Genomic DNA, 17,462 nt, shown 5'->3' with positions numbered 1-17,462 from the left:
AAGCATGAATGTAGCACCACTATCTTTATATTGGCCCTTTGTTTCAGAATTAATTGTCATATAGTCTTCATCCCACCCCAGTGGGAGGTATCATATTACCACGCCCTTGCCCAGTCCAGCACATACCCAAGTGATTAGATAATGGCAGGCCACCACACTCGGTCACCAAGTGAGTTAACCCACCTCGGAAAAATGATAATTTTTAAGGGGGCTTAGCAGATTTTGGTTACGCCCCAGGCTGGTGATCGATCATCCCACCTGAATGATTTGTGTGAGAATTGTGGACAGCAGCAAAACAATTGACAGTTGGTCAACGCAACATAGTTTCTACTTGGTCAAGATAGTTTGAAAGAGTGCACCAAAAGCGAGTGGGATACAAACCCACAAAATTTATGCAAATCCGTAGGAGCATTACATTGCTTTATTGCCAATCTATGTCATTTTTCAAGTTTAAGGCTAAATATAAACTATAATATAAAATGATATATATACCGCATGTTGATGATACCCAGGACCTCTGCTTCTTAGACCCTAAAAAGGATCCCCTCTGTGCCTAAAGGTACTGGCATGAGTGATCCTAAACTTCATCAAAGACTCTGTCGAAACTCCTCTTCAAAAAGAGCAGGTGTCACGAAAGCCAGATAGTAGGAATGGTCTTGATCTCTGCTTGAGTGACAGCTACCCCCAGAGAGATGCGGAGTCTAACAAAGGAGAGGTATTCACCAGGGATTCCCACAAGTGAATATGGTCTTAGCTGCTCTGAACCGCAGGTCGCGGCCCTCTAGGGGGCACAGAGCAGAAAATACAGAGAACCACAAAGTAACTGTAAGGCAGAATGAAATATAGCCTTAGGTATATGGGATTCCAGGACAGGACGGGTGCTGTGCGATGATCAGCAGTATAGCAATGAATCTCGATAATAGGATAGGCTTAGCTGGTAGTACAGACACAGGTCTAAACAGCGGGATTGCGATGAACAGAAGTATTGAGATCCACACAGGTGATATAAATCTGGAACAGGACCGATGGTGAACGATACCCTGCAGTGAGTTCACAGGTCTTGACTGTGGAGCAAGCTGAACAGGTAATCCTGTGAAGCGATGAACTGCAGAGAGCAAAAGCACTGAGATCCACACAGGTGTATAACTCTGGAACAGGACCGATGATGAGCGATGCTGCAGCCGATGAACAAACGGCATAACTCGCGAAGACAGCAAGGTAAGTATGAGCACGGACAGGAGTCAGAGGAGATGCTTCCTATCAGATAGGGAGACCTGATGAACTGACCACCATAGGAAGGATGAGTACCCTTATAAAGGGAACTGGCTGCTGATCCTCCTATCAACGTGGAGCAGAGGTTGTAAAAGGTTCCTGGGGTTGCGCATGTGCAGAATGCTTGGCAAGATGGCGTCCAAGGATATAGGAACGTCAGGCTGTACAACAGACAGGAGTAACCACGGGAAACCCATGTATACAAGGCTCAGAATGGAACTAAACCGGTGAGATGCGTGATAGCAGGCTGGATTTCTGAAAACATTGCAGTTGATTTAAACTTGTCAACACAATCAGAATAATCCTGGAGCAAAGCAGCCAGTGGCAAAACACCCTATACCTAACAATCGTCATTTAACATTCTAACATTGACTTTGAGAAAGCATTTGACACAGTCAACAGAATTGTCATGTGGCACACCCTGAAAGAATATGGAATAACCTACATAATTATTAACATCAACAGGGAAATGTATGGTGGATAAGAATGTCAGGTTCTCCACGAGGGAAAGCTAACCAAAGCCATTACTGTGAAGTTAGGAATACAACAAGGATGGATTCTTTCTCCAGCCCACATTTTACTTGTACTGGACACAGTGATGAAGAAAGTTGTGGAGGGTAGTAAAAGAGATGTCCAATGGAGATTACATGATAGGCTGGAAGACCTAGATTTTGCAGATGTTATTTGACTTTTCTCACAACTATATCAAGATATGGAGAAGCAGGCTTGGCTGCAGAGAGAAGCTCAGCAAGATGAGTTGAAAGTCAACGTCTGCAACACAAAGGAGAACAGGGTCAACGTTAAAATTGTAAGCAAACTCAGCATCAGCTGTAATGACACTGAGCAAGTGGACTCCCCTGTTGATCTATGAAGCATTGTCACAATAGGAGGTGGTTCTGATGAGGATGTAAAGAATTGCATCTACACGGCAAACGGTGCTTTTGTACAATTATATGCCATCTGTAAAAACTGGAACATCACCAAACAAATGAAGCTGAGACTGTTCAACACCAATGCTAAGACATTCCTCCTTTATGGTTGTGAAACTTGGAAGTTCACAAAGCAGATCACCAGCCAACTGCAAGAATTTGTAGTTTGGAGTATCTGTTGGATTATCAACTTTCAGTATCCTAACATAATATCAAACGGCAACTTGTTAAATATCACATGGCAGCAACTGATTGACATCCAGGTGACGCAAAGGGTGGGGGTGGATAGGACATACGATAAGAAAGACGGATGAAGCCGTGGAGGAGGCAACCTTGGATTGGAACCCTCAGGGAGCTTGGAAATCTGGTTATCCAAAGAAAACATGGAGGAAGACCATTGAGATGGAAGCCCTGGCAGTAGTAAACACATCAAAGGAATTACCAATTATGAAACTGTCCTGAAATTGCTACCATCTTTGTTTGGATGGCCACAGTGAGTCATCTATCTATGGCCACCCCTTTCCCCACAACACATGCCCAACATTCTCAGGGTTAAAATGAGCAGCACTAATAGATTTGCACTACTCTGATTAAATATGATGACGTCTACACATGCCAGCCATCAACAGCGGTCTCACTACAGATACACCTTACCCCAAAGATACAAGCAACTTCAGGATAGGTAAGTACAATATAAACTAATAGAAAGTGCATATAGAAAAAATGTACAACTAATGAAGGGTTTATATCTGCAAAATAGTCTCTTTGGGTCTATTTTGCACATATACCCTCTAGACAACAAAATAATAAAAATGGAGTTAACATTTAGAGATTATAGTTTCTCCTAATACTGAATATATCAAGTATATCATATTTAGATTTTTTCGAGTGTGTACAAATCATTCAATGAAAGTACTGTCTGTAAAAGATCTTTCAATTAAAGGTCATCAAAAATATGTATGTGTGGGTACAGAGGGGCACATTTATCAATGCTCGTCAAAAATGAAAAATAGTTATCAATCCTTATCGCAGTGATAAGGATTGAACTATTTCTCAAATTTATTACAAACGGAACACAGAAACAGCAGGTCCAATAAACTGCTGTCTCTGTGATAAAAAAAAAATCACACTTACCCCGCCTCTTCGGAACGCGACGTCCACGGATCTCCTCCAGGTCCTCTTCATTTTTCTTTACACTGGAATTGCACATGTGCAGTTTGATGAAATGCACATGTGCACAAAAATCCCCGCTCTGTCTCTGCAACTATAGTTGCAAAGAGAGCGGTGGAGAGCGGTGAGTAACAGGGAGGGATCATGTGATCCCTCCACACATGCGCTGTACAGCTCTGCTCTTCGGAGCAGAGCTGACAGCACTGAAATCTTTCAATTGTGATAATGTACTCCAGCTTCAGCTGGCGTACATTATCAAGACAAGTTACCAGAACTTGTTAGATTGCGGTTGGGAGCAGTCACCATACTGTAGAATGGTGACTGCTCCCAAAAACGAAAAGGAATGCAAAGTAGCAGATAGATGCACTCTTCTTAAATATGCGGGACACACTCTGAGACCTGGATTTCACGGTAAGTGCACGATAGTGCACTTACACTATTTCTTAAATATGCCCCAGAGGGAGATAATTAGTAAAGTGCAGTTTGCAAACATGCATTTTTTGGTGGTATTATGTACAGTTTATAAACTGTAAGATTTACTAAAGGCAAAACCGCACATCAAGCCATATGTTTACAAAGCACCACATCTGAAGCCACCATCCTAATATTTTTACATGGAAAGAATAAAAATTGTTAATTGTATGAAGCTGCGGTTTTCATAATAGATGCAATCACAATTGTGCACTATATATGGTCGCCCCTTAATGAAGTGATGCCTACATCATAAATAGTTATTTCTCCTGTTATAAATCAAAAATTATTGTACCAAAATAAAATAATATATTAATTTTGACAACCTAAAAATCATATATTGATATGGTCCCCTTAAAAAAATACATATTAATATTGCCCCCCTTAATAAAGGTAGAAATTAATTTTGCCTCCTTAATAAATAGCGCACCCATAATTAATAAGTCATTGTTGCCTCCCTTCTGTTCTGAATGGCCAGATAGATGCTGTTTGAGCTATCTCATCTATAAGAACCACATCTAAGCAATATGCCCTTTTTTCTGTCAGTTTTGCCTAAACTGTATACGGTTTAGGGGGTTGCAAATCGCCAAACATTACATGCGGTTTGATTTCTCAGCATTAAATTCCCCCCCAGAGACTCAGAAACATTGGCGAGTACCTGTCAAAAGAGGATGTTGCAGGAGTGGATGTGAGCAATGACATATATTTACCCAGTCACCTCTTCTGCATGATATGCCCCTGTGGAACCTCTTATTGCGTTGAACTCATACGGCCTCATTTAGAGTCGGATGCAAAGTCCATTTCAGGCACATCCTGCACATTTCCACTGATGTGGCATGCGCAGTAAGCAACAGTTCCCTGCAGTTCAGCCTGCTTTTCAAACACAAGTGTACACTGCGACAGCTTGTGTCTCAGTACAAGGGAAATGGTGGAACACGGAGTTATGTAGGCGTGATCGTGAATAATTCAGATACTATGGGCGTCTACCTGAAAAAACTACCCTAGTCAGATCAAGACGCAGGTGGAACACAAGTCAATACAAGACAGAAAAAGTGCAGCAGGAATTAGGTGGCGCAAGTAGTTAGCTAGCTGCAGGAACTGGTCGCAGCTACGAGATGGACGCAACTGGTGTTGCATGCTACTCGTAATACCCTACCAAGCTGCGGCACACTCCCACTCCTACTCTTTCATGTAAGTCTTAGACGCACATTGTGTCGGACTCTAAATGAAGCCCATACTGCTCTTGAAGACTACGGCTACAAGTACAATTATTTTCATACAGTGATATAAAAAAAATAGGGTGACAAACTGCATTTAAAAAAAAAATGTGTAACTACATGACATTTGTTGCATTTTACTTTTTTTCTAGTCTTCAACTATATTTCTGTTGTATGCAGACTGCATCGATAGTAACATTTCCACAGTACTGGCTGCTGTTGTGCATCAATACAGTTACCTTATAAAATGATACTTATTACTAAAGCTAAAGCTATTGCACAACAGCCAGTATATACTTCTAAACCTGATCCCTGTCAGTTGATTTCCAGAAACGTAACATGACTGGCTGCTACAGTGAAGACTATTACCGGCATCTTATCACATACATATTAATGTTAGTATTTAAATGATTTGCAAGGACATGTGGTAAAACTGTTAGAGGACCTTTAGCTACTGCAGAATCTCTGAAAGAATAAATGTTTTTTTTAAGTGAAAGTCATGCACCACAGCAAAATGCTGAGTACTCACGGACAGCTCTGCTCTTATAGGTTCTACAGCCCAGCAAATATTTTAACATGCAAATCAATCTGCTGCCCATCTATCTACTCATGCCACCTTTACCATATCTCCTGATTCATCGACTTTCGTAGGTAGCCGACACACATCACTCTCCCTCTACTTCACTTCAGACCCCCCGCCCCGGGGAGTTTCATGGCCAGTATCCGGGGACACAGAGGGGACGGTCCCTCTAAGATCCGCCCGGGTTTTAGGGCCTCGTTGTAGTTCGAAGCCGGCTGAGCTAGGGCAACGTAAGCTCTCATACCGGGACACTACAAGTAGTGATAAAAGCCAGGGACTAGAGTGTATTGGGGGAAGAGGGCGGCAATGTCAGGGAAGGAGACGGTATACAGTAAGCTACTTTAGGGAACAGGTAAGGGTATTGCAGAAGAAGACGATCATTGTGGATATACAATAGTTCACCAGCGGGCACCGAGTAGAACGAGGAGGAGCTGCAGGTTTGGGGGAGGTGGTGGGTAGTAGACTGCAAGAAGCTGTAGGTTTGTAGGAGTGTAGACTTGCCGGGGGGCGGCAGTGAAGCTTTTACATGAGAGTGAAGAGTAGGGGGATACGTTAGAAGTTTTATGAGAGGAATATATAGGATAAGTAAACTGTCTAGTGGATAAGTTATTTAGAAGACTGTGTACGATTGAAATACTATATACACTTCTGTGTTCAACTTTTTCAGAGAGAAGAGAGAGAACAGCCTGTGGACAGTATACGAGGGAAGAAAAAGTATAAGAGGGGTGGGCGGGCACTATCCTTGGCACTCACCCTGACCCCGGGAGAGCGATGGAGGTGCACATCGGGCTTGGGGGGGTATACAAGCAGCCTCCCGGGAAAATGATACGGGGAGCCTTTGAGAATCTCTTTCTGAGCGTGCGGGAGGCGCTGCAAGGTGAGCGAAGAGCAGCTGCTCCACCTGAGACATCCCACCCGGTTTCCACTTGGGGAGAACCCACAGGCACTTACCCACATTCCAGCTGGAGCGAACCCCCAGAAACTCAACCTCTCTCCGCCTGGTCGGAACCTCGTCGTGGGAGCCAGTCTCCATCCTGGAGAGTGTCTCAAGGTGCGCAGTCAGATGCAACACCCTGCAGTCCACGCAACGAGGTATCTCAGTTTCCTCAGTTAAGCAGCTGTTCCACTGAACTAAAAGAGATCTTGGGTGGCCAGGAAGGGATGCTGGAGACCGAGGAGGTAAACTCAGAGCGAGCCTCAAAGGACGGTTATTCGTTAGCTCCGGAGGGCATCTCTGATAGTGCCAAAGAGATTTGCAAAGCGGTGTCTGTATCTCTAGGACTGAGCATGGAAGCGCTGGAGCATCTGAGCGCAGGAGGGGAGTCGCAGAGAGGAGACTGCATGTTTGCTGGATCCTGCACTCACACTATGGACACCCACAAGTGCCAAGTGGGTGAGAAAGAAAAGACTGACACTTCATCCCCCCAGTACCGTGAAGGTGCCTTTAGGAGGAGCGGCCAGACGAACTTCTCACCTGGCAAAGCCCCAGAGGATGGCAGTTCACTGGGCACAGATGAGAAGGAGCAGCCTTGTACAGACTTGGCACTGCCAGAAACTGGAGGCTATAGAAGCCGTGGCATGGATTTGACACCCAGCCTCACTTTATACAAACCCTCTACATTCATGGAGGATGCCCCTGCTTACACAGGCAGGGATTATTACAGCTTTCAGATGGCACTGACACCACATGGCAGGATAAAGGTAGAGAGTCCTATGGAGTTTGGTGGCAGCGCTTGGGGGGCACCAAATAGGTACAGTGAGCTGTCAGGCTTTGCCCACTGTGGTCCAACTGCCAACTGGCACACTCTCTTTGAGGAGGGTCAGTCTCCTGGTTCTTACACAGATGCCAGCCTGTATAGCTATCCTCGAAGCCATATTCCACCTGGTCCGGACAGTGAATTTTCCCCAGACACTTGGTATCCAGCAACAGCCATGTTGGGCAGGGTTCCTTATGGCGCTCCCATGAAGACTGAGATGACCCCATGGATGGAGGGATACTCTGGTGCATTTGGAGAGATTAGGTAAGCAGTTTGGAGTGTTGCCATATCAAATGTTTTAATAAGATATATCATGAAATATTCAGTCACTGATTCAATGTATATCTTGTTTCCATACTTTCCTAAAATGTGATCAAGTTATGTTTCCGAGTTTAACTACATAGTTAACTGTTTATCCATTCCTGCTAACTATGAAATACTGAGTGTGAGTAGGTACAGCACTGGACAGCATCACTGCTGGTCTTCCACCTCCACCTGCTCTAGTAGTACTACACAAACTTACACCATAGTGGTAACCCCACAATTGTTTGTTGTTGCCTTTTAGAATGCAAGCAGCATAAAAACATTAAACTTATCAACAATTATTTGACAAAACAACCAGTTTTAAAAATAACTATTACCATACCTAGTTTATTGCTTGATTTTTTTTAACCCTTTTTTTCATTTTTTATAGATAATTGTCTGTTTCAGTTATTTTTTCTGCCTCCTTACATCTCCTTTGCACACTCCGGCTTTCCCAAAGATAAAAAAAGTAAAGGATTACATTAACAAACACATAGAAAAGCGAGGTTTCTATATGGATGTCATTGTTATACTGGTTACATTTAGTTTTATGATTTATACATTTTTTTGATAGAAGAATCTCAGTAATATGCCATAATGTTTATCTGTCTCTCATTTAGAAGAACTGAAAATCAGAATAAAGTCTAATGTCTTTTTATCCAGCTGGCCAGCCAAAACTAGGAGCCATTAAGTTGATATTAACAATTTAGATATTTTTGAATATACCGTAGAAGATAGGCAATTTGACTGCATATACTAATGCAGCTATTTATTGTTTAATATTGTAGTTATAAAGCAGCATATACCAAAGAGGAATATATTAGCCGTGTATATTCTCTCTATCTATATTTTATTTGAATATGTGTGTTGAGATTCAGAGAACTAAATATTTCAGTAGATGGCCTCCAATTTGTACAGCTAAATACAAATGAGCAAATGAGACACAGTCATTGTATTTTAATCAAGTCAGAACCTACTTCAACCTACTTCTGATAAAAATATATATTTTTTTAACACACTTTCAATTAATGTAAGATCTGGACATGTATTATGCACTAAGGCTTATGTTTGATTGTCATTTGTATTCGTCAACATCAATATTTATTTATATAGGGCAGCAATTCCGTAGCGCTTTACAATTGGGAACAAACATAAATAAAACAATACTTGGTAATACATACCGACAGAGAGGTAAGAGAACCCTGCTCGCAAGCTTACAATCTATGGATTCAATAATTTATTTTATAATTGTCACTTTTATAAGTGGCAGATTTTTTCATTTGATAGCAGGTGCTTGTTTTTATCATTTATGTCATCTATCACCTTCAATAAAACTTTAGAAATTTTATTGAGCAGAAAGACAAGGTCACACAGTGCAGCAATTTGTGTTTGCTATAGAAATAAAGGATAATAATAATAATAATAATAATAATAATAATAATAATAATAATAATAGTAATAATAATAATAATAATAATAATTAATAGAGGTCAATGCTACGGTTAAAAATCTTTAATTATCATTGGGCACCTTTTGCATATAGAAAATCTAGTTACAAACATGGAGAACTGTGTAACAGCATTTTAGCTTCCTTTTTTTTTTCCCTTTCTAGGAATAAAATCAGTTTCACCTCTTCCAAGAGACATAGTTATCTTAAAGATGTCGGTATGAAAAATTGTACTATGGTATTATAGGAAATAAGGGCAAACTACTGGTTATCTTATACCATCCTATGCAGCCTTAAAGGAAAACATGTGTTTAGTTTGACTGAAAGCATTTATCTTCTTATTCAATATTCTTATTTTTTTATAAGGCGCCACAGATCCCGTAGCGCCGAATACAGAAGCAAGTAACAAATAGATAAGGTAATACTCATAAGTAGTACAGATGAGTGTGAGTAATGCTGTGGGGACTTACACAGAATGTAGCAAAAGACATGAGAAGGCATACAAGGGATTCAGACAGTAGACATACATGAGAAGATAGGTAGAGAGGACCCTGCCCGTGAGAGCTTACATTCAATAGAGCAAGTTTTCAAGCGGGAAAGAAAAAATACTACTGAAAGCTACAGAATTTTTAAAAAATCATTTCCGCACATTTGGCTACTAACTATTAATATTTTTTTTGTACCACCATAATGTTTTCAAAATGTAGTGGTTTATATACCAGTCACAATAGATTTCTGGCCTGTTACAACCTTTGGTGTTTCCTAAGCAGTATTACACACATATAGGTGGAGTAGAATTTATTGCACTTCAACAGTTAATCGTTTTCAGCTTGATGTATAAAGTGATTGTAACAAACTACCTCATTTTAGCTAATTGCTGAGTAATGTAACTTAATGTCACAGTAAAGACTACTTCATCTGTAAATATTGTGAAGTGATTCTACCAAATGAAAAGAGTCAGCAATTCCTGTAAGACATTTTATGAATCAGTGTCCCCAAAAATTATAAACTCTTTTTCGTTTGTTTCTTTTGTAAACCAGCTGTTCCTTTAACTGGCAGCTCACTAGAGCCGTGTGAAGTGTGTATTCAGTGGAATTTGTCCTTGTGTTGTTTGTAGTTTTTTGTAGCTTTCTGATTTTGAGAACATGCATAATGCATTTAAATTTTATGAACAAAAATGTCTCATATGAAGGGCCAGATTTTTAATATTTTGCAGACTAGATACCGATGAGCGTTTTAAAGAGTCCATCATTTGCCTTTATTTAGAGCCTGCTATTTATAAGGTGAATTTCTTGCTAATAAAAATAAAAGTTCATTATCTAAAGAGAATAATATTAAATAATGAAATAGAGAAAACTAACCAGCAATATAAATACAACTGTCAATGCAGTTTAAACAAATAAAAAGATTCAGTAAGACCTCTCTATGTCTTCCCATACACCAGGTAAATACTATGTGTGTTTTGGATGTAATTTTAATAAAGTGGACTAGAAAAGTGTGTATATTGATAGATTAGGAATAGACCAAAACTATACAAATTTTGCTTATAGTTTTGCTATTTTGACCTTTGAATTGTTGGTGGGTGCTATAATTACTTGTGGTTGGTTGTAAAGGTGCCTGCAGTTTGCTGGTTTATGAGTTAATTTTCTTTTCGTAGGTGATTGTAGTGAATTATTTAATTATGTGGAAGTTATCTGCTGTCATTCTTCTGTCAACAACTCCTCCTTCTGAAAGGAGCCAGGACGTGTGCAACCCATGCTTTAACTTGTATAGTTTTTTCATCCACCCCAAAATATAAAGATACTATGTTTATTTTTCCCCGATTAGGAGTCTAAAACCTTAGGTTTCAGCCCTGTTGTCTGATTTACTTTGTATAAAGTGGTTGGAAGCTCCTATTCCCGCATTTCTGTTCGTATTTGCATACATTTGTCTAGTTGTTTATGGTTTATTGCTTAAGCCATCCAAACCGTCTGCTATAAATATAAGTTTCTGTTGCTTGGTAAAAGTTTATTTCACTTTTTTGTCCATAGGCTGTTCAGACATTCTATGTTTAATAATAATAATAATAATAATAATAATAATAATAATAATAATAATTATAATAAAATATATACTTCTGACAGTAACAGGTAAAAGGAAGCAAAAATATAAGTATGATAAAAACCTTGCAAAACGTTACGCTCTTAAATATACTGACTCGAACAACAGTTTTGTATAATATATGCTTCTTTTTCTATTATTATTATTTTTCCCATGACAAATCAAGCCGTTATAAGAGAAATAACACATTCTCAGTAGATTTATACCTTTACTTAAATCTTCATTTGAGTATGATGCATTGTATGACACTGTTATACTATGTATTTTTTTAGATTTTTATTTTTGCTATGTTCAGCCAAAATATCTTTGAGTATTTTATGTTTTTTTTTTAACTCTTTTTATGTAGAACAGAATACGGACTGCCCCCCCACACTATATTTTACATGGAAGACATATATATATATATATATATATATATATATATATATATATATATATATTCAGAATATAGACTTCTGAAATTGTATATTATAGGGCATATTTGATTTTTCCTTTTGGGACTTGTCATTATATTGGTTTGTTTGACATTGATTAGATCTGTTTTTTTTTTACTGTAAAGCAATTTAGTTTTGCAATTTAGATTGTCGCATCTTATGTTTAATAATAAACAATGATTATGAGGTGTCGTTTTCAAGTTGGAACCTTCCCTTGTATGAATGATACATATATATATATATATATATATATATATATATATATATATTTATCAACATATCCAACTTTAATCTAAGTGTCTGAAAATGTTGCTTAAATTTTAGTCATGTACCTGAGGAGCAAGATGTATTTTCGGGCACATATGTTACAATATATAACCTAATCACAGTGTTAATTAAACTTAAACTGGTCAATCTTGCAAAATGACCACTTCATTTTCAGATAATAATATTATTAGCCATTTTTCTTTAAATATGTGATTTTTTTGCAGATGTTTTTGTTTTAGTTCTTTTCTCTCAGAAATAAAAGAGTTTATTATTTCAACTGTCTGCATTGATGGATATGCACTGATGTAATTTTTGAGGCATTCTTCAGTAATAAAGTAACCTAAACACATTTTTAGTGTTTCCTAAATAAATTCCAGGCCTGAGGGATAATGGATAAAACATATACAAATGTGATAAGTCATTCAACAGATAATGTTAATCGACATTGCCTTATTGCCATAAACCTAGCAAGTTTTGGAGTATTCTTGAAATAAGTATAAATAAAGAGCAGATGAAGTGAATATTTTGTTATATCTTTGCACCTGTGTTTTCTGTGAGGAAAATTAGATTCCTGGATTACTTTCATTGAACATGTATGAATATGAATAAACCAAATCAGTATTAATTACCACAATAAATGGGAATCATGGGAAGTGATGCTATGCTTATTATATTTATGCGCACTTTGATCTTTGTATTAATCATATATTATAGATTTTTCTTGTATACTGTCAAAAAAACCCACAAAATGCTGCACAGTGAACTTTTGCCCAGTCAAATTACTTTGACGACAGAAGGAGATAAAGCAATTTGCCATAGGGTGTAAGGATCTGGCAGCAATATATGACCTGGAGATATTAAATCATTACTTACGGTTTACTGAGCAGTTCTTGCTCCTTTTGTTCATTGTAATCCTGAGTGTTTTATACATTGCCTACACGGCTATACATTGCTTTTGTTACACAGTTCAGCAGAGTCCCCGAAGTTTACTTTGCATTTGCTGACCGCAGAGGAGCAAATTTGGTTAGACAATCTTTGATATAACAAAATGTATAAATAGGTCATCTGATGACACATATCAGCATATGTGTGAGGCTATTGGGAAACCTGGAAGTGGTAGGGGATAATTGTGATAGAATTGTTCAGCCTAAAACCATGACCAACTAGGTCTGTGCAATTTGGCAGAACTGCTTATTTATGTGAGTGGATGACCAGCAATCAAGCTAATCACTTTTATTCACAGTTATAACTAAACTATTTCCTTGATCTACACTCTTAGCTTCATGAGACCACCATATTTTGTGTCATATAAAGTTGTTTTGTAGTCTAATAAGGAGAACTTAAGGTTGTTAAGAGGTGGTGATGGGTCTTAAATGTTAGAATTATACAGTGCAAACCTGGGGACCACAACAAATTATTTGAAGACCATAATTAGCAAATGGACAATCAGATGCTCTGTACTCTTGCAACGTGTAAGTATGATCTAACCCTACTTTGACTACTTAGGGACTTATGTTGGATGCAAATTGTGTTCTTGACATGCAATACACTTTTATACATTTAAGCATGCGCAAAAAACACTAGATTCGGAATTAGTGCTCTGTGTGCTTGTCCCGAAGTAAAAAAGTGTATTGTACACCAAGGATGCAATTTGCATTCAAATTAACAAATGAGGTCCCATGCCTCAGCAGTGCTAGTTTTTTGGTACGGCAGAAAAGGCATGTTTTGCACTGACTCCACACAAGGTCCTCTGTCATAACCATATTTACAATTGTGTTAGTCTGCTATAAAGGTTTATTCAAGTTAAATTATAAGGCCTCAATCTGTTTTCCGTACAGCACATACACATTGAAAACACCTAATTTGATTTCATCATTGGCTTTGCAGTTGTCCAGCTTTGAAAGTGCTATTTACAGATTCTTGGAAAGAATTTCCTATTTATTCATACATATCTACATAGTAAATACATGCTCCACATTCAGAACTATTTTTGAAAATATGTCTGACGGTCTTATTTTAATCTTAAACTGTTTACTTATTTCATTTTAATATTTTAGTTACCAAACTTTTGAGTTACTTTCAAACAAAGGAATGCTGGCAAATTTTAGGCCGGGTGCAAGACTTGACTCAGTAGTCTATTAGGAACATTTTAAAGGGAAAAAATGAAGGTGGCCCAGTGATCCAGCCCAAGGGAACGCACTATGGGACCCGACCAGACCGGGGGGCAGATTCCCCCCAGCCCAGCCTGCCCCTACTTTCAAATAAGTCAGCAGGTAGTAATCTTATCCTAACAAGAAAAATGCCAGAGTTTTTTGTTCGGCAAAGAGCTGACTTCTGTCAGCAAAATTACTTAATACAATGATGAATTCCGGAAAAAGGGTAGAATGTAGGCCACTACTGCTATTTCTCATTTGTGTTGGAGATTTTCTGTAGAGGTTGAAACGTAAGATGACAAGTCACTACAGAACTCATTCTCACCTTTACTCATTGACAGGGAAGAATATATTTTGTGTTCTGATATGTTTTTCAACTGCTTCAGTGTTACTTGTTGCAGCTGCTCTATATGATGAGTGTTTAAACTTAATTTACTACAGAAAAAATGGAAAAAAATGTCAGCTTCACATTTAATACTTAGCCTACAGTGTCAAAGACGGTTAATTAAATGAAATATTAACATTGCCCTAGTATTTCTTCCTGGTTCAATTTGCAGCAGCAGCAGCAGCAAGAGTTGACGTTAAAATAACTCCTCATTTTCATTTACCACATATTGCTCGCGGTGGGCCTGATGCTGAGTTAGGAACAAAGCAGATAAAAGAGTAAATTTGCTCCATGTTACAATGTAAGGGGTGCAAATTAATTTACTTTTTTGCACACAGGAAAATACTGGCTGCTTTTGAATGTAGCACACAAATACTTGATAGCTTTATTTTTGCACTTAAATTTAAGTTGATCTCGGATATGTCCTATTCCAACTATAAATCTGTCCCCACATTTTAAATTTACCTCCCAAATGCAACATGGTTTTGCCAAAGTGCAAATTCTCTCCTTTTTTGTTTTGCTTCTAACTCTGCATCAGGCACAGTGTATGTAATATAAGAGAAACATATAAAGAAAACAAGTTTTTCCCAACTATACAATAAATATGATTCATACAGAATTTAGGTGCAGAATAGCAATGTATTCATATTTGTAAGTAAAATTATGCTTTTCTGACATTAAATATTTTATCAATATATTATGCACAAAAATGCTCTAGAAATAAAAATGTCAAGATAATTTTCTGTTTGCCTAATAAGTTTTAGATTCCATTGTATATTTGTCATTATTTGTTATAGTTACGGTACTTCTTCATGTCTGAACTTGATAAGCTATTAAAATGTCCACTGCTTTAGAAAGAAGAAATTAAAAATTGCAGCAATGTTTAGAGAATTAACTTTTGTTAATTGATCTCTACAGCCTTTAGCAGAAGGGTCCTGCTCATCTAAGGTTAGAAGTATGTAACTTTATAAATGTCAGGAACAATTCCAGTAAGGGGGTAATTATAACATTATCATGATAATTAGCCAGTCAACATTAAACAAAAACTTGATAATTTTTCCATCCCTGGTCAAGATCATTGGGAACCTAGGGTTCGGGCTACATTTACGATTCAACTTAATTATGTAATGCAGACTTTTTTTCCTTATTTTTCCAATAGCATAATAGCAAAAACATAAGTATTAATAGTAACACCACTTGAAAGTCTTCATACTAAAACCAACCCCTTCAGCAAAAAATTAAAATGTGTTTCAGCATTTTATGGAAGTCTTCTAGGCAACATTTTTAATCAAAAAAGCTTTTCCGTAAATTATGACTGTAAACATAGACTAATACTGAAATGTTATTCCTGTTAAGTGATTCAGCTGAAATGTAGAAAGTAATTTGAGTCTAAATTGAGGTAAATGAAAAATGTATTTATTGCTTAGGAGCACTTTTATTGAATGGAGGAAAGTTAACTGCGTTCTTTATTGTGAGTAATTGAAAGCACATACCATAAAAAAAATAACTGTATTTACGATTTGTGAAGAAGTGAAAGTTCTACATGATAATGGCACGTCATTTTACATGTAATATTAACAGGGCAACAATGAATTCTATAATTATTTTATAACATAATAATAATTAATTTGTTCCATCTGCAAAGTAAAAACAATTCTATAATCTGTGTGTGGATGGCTACAAGTGAACTGGCGGCCTATAAGGAAGGTGTAAACATCTAAAACTTTATCACCGCAACCTCCTTCAAAAAACGATAGTGTCTGCTTAATTGAGTCCTGTTTGTTTGTATGTATTTCAAAGAATTAGCATTCCCAATAATAGCAGTAAAGCCGGAGCTTATTCCCTACTCATCAGTTAATTTTTTCAATAAAAGCAATGCCGTACACACACACAAGCAAGAAAACAAGCTATTAAAAAAATTGAAGAAACATAGAAGTATGATGACAAATAAAGTCAGCAGACTCATCTATATGTACCAATTACTATATGACAATTAAACATTTATACCCGGTCTAATTGTTTATAGCATAGACTTAAGCTTTTGCAGGCATTGTGATATATAAATAGTTTCATGATTTTTATGGTGTTACGTATGTAGTAATCTTTTGGTTCTTCTTCTGGTTTCATACCTATATGTACTATATTTGCTTTTCTCTCATACCTTTTTGCCATTTTAAACCTTACAACTAACTTTTAAATAAATGTTCCTTTATTGTGTGTGCGAACATTGGGCATAATTGTATTTATAAATATAAATATTGCTTTTCCGAACAAAGGTAAGCTCAAGAAAGTAATATGCATAACATATTTACAAAAAAGCTTGTATGAGAACTATGTCCTTTATAGTTTTCTGTTACAAAGCAGTTTAATTTCTTATCTTGAGTTATCAGAGTTCATGACACAACTACTTGTCTGAGGACGCTTTGCCATTTCAGCTGACACGATTCACTTTGACAATAATTTTGGGGCAACTTGACTGCTTTTAGTGGTACCGTGACCAAAGCTGTTCTAGGCGTGTGTAAGTAGAGCAAAGGTAATGGCTCACCATAATACATTCTATGTTACTAAGGAGGTCTGCTTTATTAACAACACTATTGAGCTGAAATAAATCCTTTTAGTAGCTACATGTGTGGCAGACAGAGTGTTACCTTGCATGCACTTAAATAATTTATTTATTACTATAAAGTACTTGAGTAGGATTAACTAACCTCTAAAGCTTGTTAATTCCATTTCATTGAAGTATTATTAATAAATCATTATATGCTAGCATGTCTATTATAACAAATGGATGTGTTTTTTAGTAAAATGGGAGATAGCTCTGTACTTTTCCTTTCTGCATTGACTCTGAAGAACAGTTTGTCAGAATCACTGGGCCCCAGAACTGAAGAATATTCAAGATTTTGAAGCCTTAGTCATAGTTACACGTAAATACCTACAGACCCAACACATGAAATGTGTTGTATATTGCTGACTTGTG

General features: G+C 37.5%; 1 protein-coding gene across 3 annotated transcripts in view; it reads left to right on the top strand.

The window, feature by feature from the left end:
- The first annotated feature begins 5,775 nt into the window (after positions 1 to 5,775).
- AR (androgen receptor) overlaps positions 5,776 to 17,462 on the top strand; it is a 327,784-nt gene continuing 316,097 nt past the window's right edge. Inside the window, exons 1-2 of one of the 3 annotated variants that reach the window (XM_075184540.1) lie at positions 5,776 to 5,869; positions 6,307 to 7,660. In XM_075184540.1, coding sequence (XP_075040641.1) covers positions 6,411 to 7,660 — 1,250 coding nt within the window. In that variant the 5' untranslated portion in view covers positions 5,776 to 5,869; positions 6,307 to 6,410. Of the gene's footprint in view, positions 5,870 to 5,922; positions 5,992 to 6,129; positions 7,661 to 17,462 lie in introns of those variants that run through there. The other 2 variants (XM_075184541.1, XM_075184539.1) reach the window with 2 other exon arrangements.

This window comes from Mixophyes fleayi, chromosome 9 (assembly GCF_038048845.1).
Source record: "Mixophyes fleayi isolate aMixFle1 chromosome 9, aMixFle1.hap1, whole genome shotgun sequence".
Taxonomy (NCBI): Eukaryota; Metazoa; Chordata; class Amphibia; order Anura; family Limnodynastidae; genus Mixophyes; species Mixophyes fleayi.
Note: the sequence above shows the minus strand (reverse complement) of the source record. Positions and strands in the feature narration are given on the sequence as shown.